The sequence below is a fragment of the Bicyclus anynana genome, chromosome 21, assembly GCF_947172395.1.
Source record: "Bicyclus anynana chromosome 21, ilBicAnyn1.1, whole genome shotgun sequence".
Lineage (NCBI taxonomy): Eukaryota > Metazoa > Arthropoda > Insecta > Lepidoptera > Nymphalidae > Bicyclus > Bicyclus anynana.
In genome coordinates this window covers 1899059-1913751 of record NC_069103.1, presented here as the reverse complement: position 1 = coordinate 1913751, position 14693 = coordinate 1899059, and the positions used below count along the sequence as shown (strand labels likewise).

Below are 14693 nucleotides of genomic sequence, written 5' to 3'. Positions count from 1 at the left end.
AGCCGGTGCGGATCCCTTAATTTAATTTAAATAAGACGAATTAAGTACTGAGTTTTTAAAGTTAATCCATTTTATCTAGAATACCTATTATATTTCTACGTGAATGTCCGAGAGTACACTGCTCCCGGAAACTCTTAATTTACATGTTTTTGTTACATTCGAATTTCGAACGTCGCCGACCGCCATCTTGATTGCGGAAATAGAACACCGGTTCAAGAACTGTTGCCAGCATTTTTTTACCGGATATAAGTACAAGTGTGTCTAGAAACTACAATATTTTTTAAATATTTTAATCGGCAAGACGATTGCGTTGGTTTATTCGACAGCTTTCCAAAAAATACTGGACATTTCTTGAGATGTTGGGGTGGATTGGATATATCAAAAACCTATATAATTTTAATTTCTGCTAGTAATATATAGTAGTATATCACATCACACTAATCACATTAATGTGATGTGATATACTACTATATGTTTGTTCCTCTTTTACGTTGCGGCTACTGAAGCGATTTTGCTAAAAATTAGAATGGAAATAGATTTTACTTTGGATTACTACTACGATACTTTTCATCCCTGAAAAATCCATGGTTCCCGCAGGATTTGTAAAAACTGAATTCTGAACTGCTAGTTGTCAATAAATTAGGGTTAGGTAGCTAAATAGTACCCTCTAAGATTCTAAGGAAATACATTTCCTGGGTACATACAATCTAACTCGGTTTGAAGTCGGTTAAAAGTGCTTGTAAATTCAAAGAAAAGTAATAATTAACAAAATAATTTATTTACAGTTTAAACAATCTTACACCACAGTTTCTTATAAATAATACAAACCACAAAACAAACCTTATCTATTCTCGTTTAATTAACAGATAATAAAATCAACTTCAATACATTTCATATCTTCTATTGCATTTACGTCGTTGCGTGAGACATGATCATTTTCTGAAACAAATCAAACTATTATTAGAATCATTCCTTTCTCTAATTACGGCTATCTCCTTATAGGAGAGAGGATATCGACCCACGTTGCTCCTATGCGGGTTTCCAAACTTCCACTTATTAACTACCTAATTAACATCAAATCAATAACAATCGCATTTTTCGTATTCCGTTAATATTGTTAAAAAAATTCACAATGGCAACTGGGCAATGTCATCATAATATGATATCCACGAAGGATTTTAGTAGGCATGGGATAATATTTTTTACATATAACCTGAACTTTGATCAGTTAGCATTAAATAAATAGTGAATACGAAACCACGTGGTCAATTTCATAATTATGTCCACAAACATTTACGTCAAAGTTAGTGAATTGGCCGGCAATAACCTTAAGCGGCTAATAATGATCATCTTTGTTCCAAGTCAACTATTAATATAAAAAATATGCTGAATCTTTTCGTTCAAAACTCTGAACTTGAATTTACATTGTATGTAAAGGCACGGGCAATTTGTTAATGAGATTCGCAAAAATATTATTCTGTGTAATTAATTAGTGACGCCATCTATGATGTGCGGAGTTAAACTTGAAGTCATTTGTTCGTTCACGTGCGGTTCGCTAGGTGGCGCTGTATGTTCTAGTGGATATTAATGTAGTACTACATTATTATTAGCTTTATATTTTTGCATCCATCTATTTATCTACATAATATAATTAATAGTGCAACATTTAAGATAGTAGAATTTAGTTCTACAATGTAAATTCAAGTTCATAAAGAGTTTTGTAAAAAAAGATACAGATTATTATAATATTAAAATAAAAAAAACAATCTGTATCATTTCTTTCAAAACTCTGTATGAACATGAATTTACATTGTAAGGGCGTTAGCAATTTGTTCTCGAAATTCGCAAACTATTATTCCGTGTGATTAGTGACGCCATCTATGACGTACGGTGCTAAACTTGAAATCATTTGTTCGTTCACGTGTCTCGCTAGATGGCGCTGTACATACCAATAGGCTAGTTGACAACTGACGTGTCAAAAGTGCTTGTAAACTGAGCCTACTTGAAATAAATGATTTTTGATTTTGATTTTGATTTTGACACTTTTTTAAAAGGGTTTTAAATTTAGGATTTTATATTTTCTTTTTAAAGGCCAGTTGACACTTTTTTAAAAGGGTAATAAATATAGATGTTATAAGGAATTTACATTTTCTAAATTGGCTTAAGTCTGGTCTGGTGGTAGGCATCGGCCGTGGCTAGTTACCACCCTATGAGCAAAGACGTACCGCCAAGCGATTTAGGTACGGGTAGAAAAAACTTGTACCTGTTCTAAGTTAGCCCGTTTCTTCATAACTTACTATCAGGTGAGATTGTAATCAAGGTCTTACTTGTAAGAAATAAAAAAAAAACTAACACTCTAGCTTGGCAACGTTGATCAATACTCATGATGGTCCGCGCGGGCCGGGAGACGTGTAGCGATGAATGAAAAACCCACGACTGATGCATCTGACTTCCTCGCACTTCACACCCGCACAGTTTTCCCCCCGTCACCCGCATGTCATGGGAGTGTCATCAACGAACGTGCCAGACTATAAGTTAACCTCTTCCGGTCGTGTTGTCTTTGTTTCTATGTTGTAATTGAATTGTAGCGTGCCTTATACTCAATCATAAATACCGTTTGCAGTGAACCCTAAGCATGCAAACTGCTATGTAAACATTTTCTGTAAGAACGTTCACTTCGATGTTAAGTTAAAGCAATCGTTCCTAACTCGTCTTCGCTTGTGTTCTAGTTTATTCATTATAACCAGTCCGCTAAGTTAAGGCATTTTATGTATCTTAAAGTTATATATTATTCGCTGTGTTAATAAATAACTTGGTTTATTATTGGATTCCTGACAGAGACACGCATTAACCTTCAGTAGCCTATTTACCAGTCAATCAATTGCTACATTTTTTTTTTAATTTATTTTATTGATAAGATATAACAACTATTTTACATATCGATACTCTCGCCAAACTGTACAGGCAGTTTGTTGGCGAGTTGACGCTCATCATTCTAGTTATTTTTTAAAAGTAATTGCTAAATCTAATTTTAATAAGATAATTAAAACTAAGGTAACCTAGGAATTTAATATTATAAAATGAAATAACACAAAAAAAAAAATACAAAAGGTGCAAAACAATTTCTATTAAGTAAATCCGTCAGTGATGGGGTCCCCAAGGAAAACTTTCTTTAATTTCTTCTTGAGGACTTCCTTCACTAATCTTCCTTTCTTTTTTGAGCCACTCAATTTTATTATTTATACATAACTAACTCCTATAGAATAAAAAAAAAACAGAGAAATACCTTGATGGGGTGCAAGGCGTTGGTGAGCTGCAGGCCGACGCTGCGCGCCAGCACGGCGGGCACCAGCTGCAGCGAGTAGAGGCGGCACAGCGCGTCGCTCGCCAGCTGCGTGGGCACGTTGTGGCGCTGGCGGCCGCTCTCGTACTTCTCCAGCGGACTGGGGTGCGCTGCGGATTGATCATCATCATCATCATCATCATCATCATCATCATCATCATCAACATCATCATCATCATCACTACCATCATCATCACTATCATCATCATCACCACCATCATCATCAGCATCACAGTCATCATCATCATCATCACCACCATCATCATCGTCATCAACATCATCATCATCGTCATCATCGTAATCATCATCATCGTCATCATCATTATCACCATCATCCAACATCATCATCAACATCATCGTCATCAACTTTATCATCATCAACATCATCATCGTCATCACCGTTATCATCATCATCATCACCATCATCATCACAGTCACCATCATCATCACCATCATCATCATCATCACCACCATCATCATCGTCATCAACATCATCATCATCGTCATCATCGTAATCATCGTAATCATCATCATCATCATCATTATCACCATCATCATCACAGTCACCATCATCATCACCATCATCATCATCATCACCACCATCATCATCGTCATCAACATCATCATCATCGTCATCATCGTAATCATCGTAATCATCATCATCATCATCATTATCACCATCATCCAACATCATCATCAACATCATCATCGTCATCAACTTTATCATCATCATCATCACCGTCATCATCATCAGCATCACAGTCATCATCATCATCACCATCACCATCATCATCAATCAATCAATCAATCAATCAATTTATTTCTTTGCAGATACATGCATTATTTATACAGGTGGTCGGTAGATATAGATGGTAAATGTATCTTGCCAATTAGGCATGCAAATTATTTATTAAGTATTTAATGATTCAAATGACAATTTCACCATTTAAAATTTACATCTTTACAATTAAAATATGTATGAAAATAACAATAATATCAACTTAAATACTCATTTACACTGTAGAATGCCTGTTGAGTTAGGTATTTATATAAATTATTTTTAAAGCAATTTACATTCTTTTCATTCCTAATTTCTTTTGGTAACTTATTATAAATTCTTACTGCCGCAATGAATAAACTATTATGGTACAGAGTAGTTTTATGTTGTTCGCATCTAAATTTATCATTGTCGCGTTTATTTTCATAAGGTATATATAATATCACAGTCACCATCATCATCACCATCATCATCATCATCACCACCATCATCATCCTCAATAAATTCACCATCTTGTTCAACTTCACCAAGCGGAAAGAGTCCATTTCCTTCACATAACAGTAAGGCAGTGCGAAAGTTAGATAACATATACGTTATAGTGCTTAGAGTTATTTTTAACCGACTTCAAAAAGGAGGAGGTTCTCAATTCGGTCGGTATTTTTTTCTGATATAGTAACAGCCTTCTAAGCGTTATTCACGTTGGTTCATTTCACAGGTTATTTTTGTCCATTGGCTTGTGGTCTACTAGTTACCACCCTACGGGCAAAGACGTACCGCCAAGCGATTTAGCGTTCCGGTACGATGTCGTGTAGAAACCGAAAGGGGTGTGAATTTTCATCCTCCTCCTAACAAGTTAGCCCGCTTCCATCTTAGATTGCATCATCACTTACCATCAGGTGAGATTGTAGTCAAGGGCTAACTTGTAAGCAATAAAAAAAAAACCTTTACCTAGCGGAAGGAATCTATTTTCTTCACAGGACAACACGGCGAACAAGTGAAAGCCCAGTGGGTATGACCTCTGCCTCCATTACCGGAGGGTGTAGGTTCGAATCCGGTCCGGGGCATGCACCTCCAACTTTTCAGTTGTGTGCATTTTAATAAATTAAATATCACGTGTCTCACACAGTGAAGGAAAAACATCGTGAGGAAACCTGCATACCAGAAAATTTTCTTAATTCTCTGCGTGTGTGAAGTCTGCCAGTCCGTATTGGGCCAGCGTGGTAAACTATTGGTCTAACCCCTCTCATTCTGAGAGGAGACTCGTGCTTAGCAGTGAGCCGAATGTGGGTTGATAATGATGATGATGATGACGAAATTTCAAACGCGTTGAACTGCCATCTGCAGCCATCCTTTAATCTATACTAATATTATAAAGCTGAAGAATTTGTTTGAACGCGCTAAATCTCAGGAACTACTGGACCGATTTGAAAAGTTATTTCAGTTTTAGATAGGCCATCTATTCAGGAAGGCTATAGGCTATATATTATCCCCGCATTCCTATGGGAACGGGAACCACGCGCGTCGTCAGCTAGTTAACCATAAAAGTACTTGTGCCCATACACAATATCTCTACTTCTCTCTAATAGACCGTACAGATTATACTTAGTATTTTAGTCGAGTACGAACGAGTCGTTTTGGATTTACCGCCCAAAAATTGTTCGCACTCGACTAAAATACTAAAGTAGTCCGAACTAGGCGTAATGGTTTACTTTTTTAGTACAATGTTTTTTTTATAAACGCCTATGAGATCTAGTTGTTTTGAGCCCATTTGGGTGCGCTGTATGTCTTAGATGTGAACTTACTGATATCCAATCCCGCGTACAAAGCATCGGATAGGAACTGCGTGAGGTCTTTCACATCCCCGAAGCCAAGGTTCACCCCCTGACCGGCCAGGGGGTGAACTCTATGCGCAGCATCCCTGAAATCAGATATAATTCAAATTCAAGTTTAAAATCAAACTTATTTTCTTAAATTTTTGTTTTGTATAGAAAATTAGGTATATATCTTGAACATGGCCATTTTGTTTTTCGTTATGTTGTTTAATTTACTTGCAATTAGGTAAAAATGGTTTTGGCGCTCACATCATAAAATTTGCGTCGCGCGTCAATCGCTCCGTGCTTTTCACTCACGTGAAAGTCATAATTAGGCGTCTCGTTTGCGCTTCGAATTTTATCAATATCGTATCGACGCGCTGCGCGCTCTTAAGCAAACGGTTTAGTGATTGGTGGCCCCCGCGCGCCGCCTCCGGCCGTGCACTCACCCGACGAGCGCGCGGGCGGGCGCCACGTAGCGCGCGCTGTGCTCGAAGCCGAGCGGGAAGGCGGCGCGGGACGCGGGCGCGGCGGCGCGCACGCTCGGCGGCAGCTGCCTCCGCGCGCCGCCTCCGGCCGTGCACTCACCCGACGAGCGCGCGGGCGGGCGCCACGTAGCGCGCGCTGTGCCCGAAGCCGAGCGGGAAGGCGGCGCGGGACGCGGGCGCGGCGGCGCGCACGCTCGGCGGCAGCTGCCTCTGCGCGCCGTCGGGCAGTCCCGCCCGCCGCAGCGCCGCGCCCACCCACGACACGCACGCGTCCACGGCGCTGCTGCGCGGGTACTGCTTCCACTGGAACATTTGTACAGATAACTTTGCATATAGTTCGAAGAGCCGTTGGGCGTTGGGGTCCCAAGGTGGAATGGCGACCCCGCACCGGAATGCACAGTGTTGGTCGACTAAGGGCCGTAGACATCTGTAGAATGCTGGCAGCTCGAGACTGGTGCTGCAAACACACTCACCCAACAAGCAACAAGTCACCCCGCACCGGAATGCGCAGTGACGGTCAACCCCCAGTAGGGACCGTAGACATCTGTAGAATGCTGGCAGTCTCGAGCTGACAGCATTCAGTCTATGCAAGAGGCCTATGTCCAGCAGTGGTCGTTCAACGGCTGTCACTGATGATGAATGATGTAAACTCACCAGTGCATCGTTGAGCTCGTCGACGAAGCTCTCGTCCGACAGCGAGAGCACGTGTTTCGCCTGCGCCGTGCCCATGGACCACACGAGCGAGCTGGTGGTCGAGTTGAGCGGCAGCAGTGCCACCGGACCCGACGGAAGGAAGCGCTGCCACGCGGTCGTGTTCTCGCACTCCTGACGAAGAGATCGGGACACAATTATTCTATCAAGCCATACTCATAAGCTGTTTACCAACAAACAAATTGAAAATTAAGGTCAATCATAGTAATGCTAGGCTGTTTATAATGAACTAGCGGACGCCCACGACTTCGTCCGCGTGAAAGTCGATGTAAACTTTTAAGTACCTCTACTCTAGCCCTAACCTACCCCTACCCTACTCTATCAGAAAGCTCCGAACTGCTAAGCTATCGGGAGTTACACGTGTTATTGTAAGTCAACCATAAAATATAGACATATATATGCTGTAGTGTTCTTTTTATAATTTTAAGGAGAACATTTCCGTCATTCATGATTTCTTTGTAGCTTTAACCATTAAGGCTGCACACACGACGGAAGAAGAATAATTTCTCCCGTTTTCCCAACATTTCCCTTCACTGCTTTGCCCCTATTGACCGTAGCGTGATTAAAAGTGTACTATAACCTGCCAATAATCAAATAAGTAACAAATTTCGTTAAAATCCGTCGAGTAGTTTTGTTTCTATAACGTACATACAGACAGACAGACAAACAAACATTTTACTGATTGCATTTTTGGTATCAGTATCGATCACTAACCACCCCCTGATAGTTATTTTGGAAATATATTTCATGTACACAATTGACCTCTCTACGGATTTATTATAAGTAGGTATAGATATAGACCTCTGCTAGATGTAGAGTCGCCACAACGCCCATCTGGTCGTAGTCCCACGACACGTACTGCACTCCCATCGATTGACGGACTTTCGAGTTGACTCCGTCGGCTCCGATCTGGAAATTAAACAAAAAAAAACATTACAAACAATATCTAAACGATGTGCAAGTTTACCTGAATTAAGGCTAACTGAAAACTGAAATTATTTTGTTAAAAATTGGCGTTGGTCAATAATTATGTTAAAATCGACTTTCAACATCTACTGAAAGCTTTGAAGGTGGTGCATTTAATTTCAAAATATGTACCTACATATTATGGCAAGACTTTATCATTTACATCACCCTACCACCTATATTTATCTAGGTACACATAAAATGTATCTGCAAATAAATACATTGATTGATAAATTTTTGTCAGTACATATCTAATTGGGCGTCCCCGCCGCTTTCTTACCGATAAGTAGGTCACATACATTTTTAACCATTAGCAACCCATATTCGGCTCACTGTTGAGCACAAGTCTTCTCTCAGAATGAGAGGGGTTAGGCTATCCACTGGGCTATCACGTCTCTGAGGAGGAGGAGGAATGCATATTAAGTGAGAATTTTCTAAATTCTCTGCGTGTGTGAAGTCTGCCAATCCGCATTGGGCCAGTGTGGTGGACTATTGGCCTAACCCCTCTCATTCTGAGAGGAGACTCGAGCTCAGCAGTGAGCCGTATATGGGTTGATAACGACGACGACGACGATGCATTCCTCACGATGTTTTTCCCTCACCGTTTGAGACACGTATTTAATTTCTTAAAATGCACACAACTGAAAAGTTGAAAGCGCATGCATGGACTGGATTCGAATCCACGCCCTCCGAATCAAAGGCAGACGTCATATCCACTGGGCTATTACGATATTTCTTTTTCAAGTTATTATTTCAGCGAATCGATTGCACCTTTACATACAAACACATAAATATTTCCCTAACCCCATTGGCACAAATACAGTGACCCAGTTTCGATGCAAGCAAATGACCGGACGATGGTCACAAATCACATATATTGGACGCCATTTTTCTCCGAAATCAAAGGAATTTATATTAGTTTCGGTTACGGGAAGATGAAATAAAAAGTGACGCTCTCGTTTAGTGTTTCCAGCTGTTCGAATTATTTTCTATACCAATATTTATAAATAGCTAAAGTTTGTAGTTTGTAAGAGCCGTGATAGTCCAGTGGATATGACCTCTGCCTCCGATTCCGGAGGGTGTGGGTTCGAATCTGGTCTGGGGCATGCACCTCCAACTTTTCAGTTGTGTGCATTTTAAGAAATTAAATATCACGTGTCTCAAACGGTGAAGGAAAACATCGTGAGGAAACCTGCACACCAGAAAATTCCTTAATTCTCTGCGTGTGTGAAGTCTGCTAATCCGCATTGGGCCAGCGTGGTGGACTATTGGCCTAACCCCTCTCATTCTGAGAGGAGACTCGAGCTCAGCAGTGAGCCGTATATGGGTTGATAACGACGATGGATAGGTACGACTAGTACTTTTACCGTACAATATTTATAGTTTAGTAAAACTGGCTCTTGAAGTACCATACAGTTCCTAATCTACATGGTAGATTAGAAAAATGAGCAACGGACGAAGCTCGTCAGTGGAACGTGTCTAAACATAGTATAAAACAGGCGCGCGCTACCGCGTAAACAATGGACGCCTTGCGCGAACTCCAAATGAAATATCAACATCTTAATCATCTATATCTGTCTTTTCTCATAACTGCATTATGATCCAAGAGAATTATTCCTTTTATCAGCCATCGATTATCTCAGTAAGTAGGTTTCAACCGCGTAAGTTCCATTCCCGTGGGAATACAGGGATTAAATAGGAAGACTAGGTTACTCGTGAAGTTGTGATTAAATTTTTTAAAATCGATTCAGATTTAGGGGTAAAAGCGTAACATACAAACAACACATGCATACGCATTGCGCGCGCCAATTAAAGGTTGACACCGAAATGTGTACCAATTCCTCATATTCGCGCAGATTGCGTATGCGTGAATGCAGTATACTTTACCCGAAAAGCCTCGTCTCTTATCATACGCCGTTCCATGGACAAGAGTCTCTTTTCTGCCAAGGCTCTTAGCTGTCTGAGGGGAAGCCGTGAGGACAAAAACGAGTAACAAATCGACCATCCTCACGCCGACCAAGGCCCGAGTCTCAGAGGAGACGCCCTTAGAGAGTCGTTCCGCCCATCTACTTGCTTCTGCCTTCGGGCCCCATCAGGCGATGCTTCTGCGCTCGCCCAACCCCTCGGTGACGCCGCTGAGGTCCCATAAGGAGCCTACGGCACTTACACAATCAGAAAATCACGCCGACCAATGTTATTCTGATAAAACAGTTCACATTCTTGGTCGGAGGGGTTCACTCGAGACGCAGAGGCATTCCTCAATTTCCCAAAACCGCTGCACAAGGTCAATAAGTCCCCGCCACTTGGAAAGGCTCATCAGGGTCCAACGGCGTTACTGGCAGGACAGGGCCTAGGAAACTATGGCCAATTATCGTTGAAAGTTCACACAAGCACTTAGCTGCAATGGCTGTACACAATACAACCCATAACGTCGGCCCCCAACAACAAATCAACCGGGACCGGCACGAATCAGTCGGTGTCGGTAAGGTTACCCGTCAAACGTACTGCAGAGTCCCAAATTCGCTCCTGGGGGAGGTTACCAAAGATATTAGCCAAGACAGATGCCCTGACTACAATTCGGAGGTTACCCCTACGGGGTGCAAACATCTCCGCTTCTCCCAGGGAGACGAGCGGCTTTGAATCTCCAATACCTCGCATCCGCCCTCCATGAGGCGACCAAGGGAGGCCCAATTTCCTAATAATCGGTAAAGTTAGATTCATAGAACTCCATTAAGTGCATTGCATTATTTAATTTTTTCAGTTTTCTTGTGATGTGTATTTTACAAACATATTGTGTATTTTTTTTCTTTAAAATAAAGATTAGGAGATGCTGGACTCACAAGTCTGAAGTTGTCTCACTACCGTCTAGCTAACACGCTTAAAACTGTGTTGTTATTATAAAGTTTATTTTTAAAACGCACCGTGTGTTTTCACGAACCACGCCTTCTGTTTGCATTGAGTAAAAATTGCCTAAAAGTTAAATAAAACATTCGTAATTATGTGGCTGAAGTGACAGATCGAGGGCGCAGGGCTTCTACTGATGTATATTTTGTAGAATTAGTAATACTCTTTCTCTTTTAGAAATTCATTATCACGTGTCTCAAACGGTGAAAGAAAAACATTAATTCATACTCAGAGGACAATCGTGCTCTACGGTGAGCCTGATACTGCGACTCATACTTATGTGCACAAAGGTCTGCTAATATTCTTCAAGGAATGTCCAAGGATCTGTGGAGCATTTTTATCCTGGACCATACATGTCACATTCCTTTTTTCGAATCTTAGACTACGAGCCCAGAAAACTACATCTGCCAGCCGAAACTTTTTCATAAGACCTCATTTATGACCTGAAATTACCATTACACTCTTAGAACGAAATTGGACTTAGACGGTAGAGTGATATGACGCAGTAAAATATCTTGGAAAAGATAAAAGCAATGTATCTAATATTGAGAACACAGTAAATCATTGGATATCGGAGATTTTTATTAATTTCATTAGAAAAAGAACGCAAAGACTTTTTTTACTTTAGACTAGCGGACGCCCGCGACTTCGTCCGCGTGAAAGTCGTTGTAAACTTTCAACTACCCCTACCCTACCCTACCCTACTCTACTCATTAAGGCTGCACTTCTTTATTTATTCCCCCCCCCCCCCCCCCCCGCGAGTCACATCGAGCGCGGCAACCTTTACACAAAAATAATCCATATAGCATGAATTAGTATTCACGCGCGATGGTTTAGCGTATTTCTTGTATAACTTTGGTGTTTCTTTACCGATTTTTATGATTCTTTTTTTATTGAATAGGTAATAATGTTAACTTATTTAGTTAGGGATGAGTGATGAGTGTTATAAACATAAGAGTAGACAAATTTAATTAGAAAGCTCCGAACTGCTAAGCTATCGGGAGTTACACGTGTTATTGTGAGTCAACCATAAAAGATAGACATATATATGCTGTTGTGTTTTTGTAGATAATTTTAAGGAGAACATTTCCGTCATACATGATTTCTATGTAACTTTAACCATTAAGGCTGTACACGCGACGGAAGCTTAAAAAATTGAGTAACTTGTCCCGTTTTCTCAACATTTCTCTTCACCGCTCTGCTCCTATTGATGGTAGCGTAATGAAAAGTATATTATAACCTGCCCACGAGTATGTAGAATAATTGTACCAAGTTTTGTTAAAATCCGTCCAGTAGTTTTTGTTTCTATAAAGAACATACAGACAGACAGACAGACAGACAGACAGACAGACAGACAGACAAAAATTTTACTGATTGCATTTTTGGCATCAGTATCTATCACTAATCACCCCCTGATAGTTATTTTGGAAATATATTTCATGTACAGAATTGACCTCTCTACAGATTTATTATAAGTATAGATAATGAAATTTTAATGAATTGAGCGAGTAACGTAAAAAAAAGACGAGTAAAAAGACTTTTCACTCTGTTCATTTTCGAAACCACAGATGTAAATCGTTTACCTTAAGCGCTTTATCTATTTATATTCTGTGTTTAGATTTCTGTCGAGTAATATGTTAGCAAGCCTAAACTGTGCCATAAAACAGATTTAAAAAAATCTTTCACTATCCGTATACATTATCAGTGAATAACATAGGCTACATTTTATATCCGTTTTCCCACAGGAATGTGAGCTACGCGGGTGAAACCACGACGCGCCTGCTGGTATATGAAAAATCACACCTTTTTTTGTAGATTTGGGGTAATATGGGCTACTTTTAACCGACTTCATCAATAGTAGAGTGGTAAATGGTAATTTAATAGTAAATGTCATAGAACACTAGCGGACGTCCGCGACTTCATCCGCGTGGAATTCAGTTTTTCACAAATACCGCGGGAACCATGGATTTTTCCGGGATGAAAAGTAGCCTATGTGTTAATCCAGAGTAAAATCTATTTCCATTTCAAATTTCAGCCAAATCGCTTCAGTAGCAGCAGCGTAAAAGAGGAACAAACATACTTACACACAAACTTTCGCCTTTACTCGCATAATATTAGTGTGAAGTGTGATAATGTAACTTGTAGTTAAACTATGTGTAGTATGCTGTAAGAAGGATGCAGCCACCTGCAGTTCATAACTCTATTTCTACGGCAATAACTGCGGCATGCACAATGTTCGTAGGGTTGCTGAACTACCTGCTGCATCCGAAAGAAGTGTGGATTTAATCCTCCTTCTAACAAGTTAGTCCGCTTCCATCTTAGATCATCACTTAGCATCAGGTGAGATTGTAAAGGGCTAACTTGTAAAGAATAAATAATAAAAATTTTAATAAAAAAAAATACAACCGACTTCAAAACCTAAAAACGTACCCATTAAACTAAAAAGCGAAAAATAACATCATAATATGTTCTACCTGCTGATCAGTATGAAGTCGGTGCTAAGCCGGTGATGTATTAATTCAAGCCATGTGAGAATATCTTATAGATTTAGATTTTGCAGACAGTGTTGTTTCATGTGGTCCTGTCAGAAATGGCTGGAGTTGTTCCAAAGGAATGGCGACCCCGCACTAGAAAGCGCAGTGTCGGTCGACCCTCCACCAGGTGGACTGACGACATCAAGCGAGTCGCAGGGATCCGCTGTATGTAGGCGGCTCAGTATTGTGATGTTTGGAAGTCCCTACAAAAGGCCTATGTCCTGCAGTGGACGTCCATCGACTGATATGATGATGATGGTGATGAACTATAAGATGTCATCACAATCAGTTAATTTTTTTCTTTTTGTGCAAGTGCCGTCGGCTCCCTAATGGGACCTCAGCGGTGTCATGGGGCAGTACCTACAGAAGCATTGCCTGATGGGACCCGAAGGCAGAAGCAGAATAGATGGGCGGAACAACTCTCAAAAGTGCGTCTCCTTTGAGACTCGGACCTGGGCTTAAAGGTCGCTTAGAGGCTTAGGCCGCTCTGGAAGGGTGTTTTTGGCCTGAGTGTATCAGTCCAATCTGTCAGAGTCCAGTATTTTTTAATGAATTATTATTAAAATATAAAATTTGTTTTTGATTTGTTTTCCCTGCTGAAAACCCTAATCCGGCGGTTAGGCCGATCTAATATTGGAATGTGAGCTGGAAGCAATTGTTTGCACGTTTCACCCGCCCATATGGTAGCGGTGGAGTTATGACAGGCTTGTACACAATGATTCGACGTGCACATACAGTTTCGGCGTCATACTACTAATAACATAAACGCGAAAGTATGTATGTTTGTTTAGATGTTTGTTACTCTATAACGCCGCTACTACTGAAGCGATTAGGCTGAAATTTGGAATGGAAATAGATTTTACTCTGGATTAACACATAGGCTACTTTTTATCTCGAAAAAATCCATGAATTCCCGAGATTTGCGAAAACTGATGATTTTGATATGAATGTTTGTTACTCTTTTGCGCCTCGACTACTGAACCGAATTGGCTAAAATTTGGTCGCCGTAACGTCGTCAACCCATTTTCGGCTCACTGCTGAGCTCGAGTCTCCTCTCAGAATGAGAGGGGTAAGGCCAATAGTCCACCACGCTGGCCCAATGCGGATTGGTAGACTTCACACACGATGTTTTCCTTCACCGATTGAGACACGTGATAT

The 14693-nt window shown here is 40.6% G+C and overlaps 1 protein-coding gene across 1 annotated transcript in view; it reads right to left on the bottom strand.

The window, feature by feature from the left end:
* Window positions 1-756: 756 nt before the first annotated feature.
* LOC112051368 (ubiquinone biosynthesis monooxygenase COQ6, mitochondrial) overlaps window positions 757-14693 on the bottom strand; it is a 36245-nt gene continuing 22308 nt past the window's right edge. The window contains exons 4-9 of the mRNA XM_052888086.1: window positions 7933-8040; window positions 7075-7245; window positions 6521-6723; window positions 5924-6039; window positions 3287-3453; window positions 757-939 (exon numbers count right to left, since the gene is read on the bottom strand). Coding sequence (XP_052744046.1) covers window positions 910-939; window positions 3287-3453; window positions 5924-6039; window positions 6521-6723; window positions 7075-7245; window positions 7933-8040 — 795 coding nt within the window. The 3' untranslated portion in view covers window positions 757-909. The remainder of the gene's footprint in view (window positions 940-3286; window positions 3454-5923; window positions 6040-6520; window positions 6724-7074; window positions 7246-7932; window positions 8041-14693) is intronic.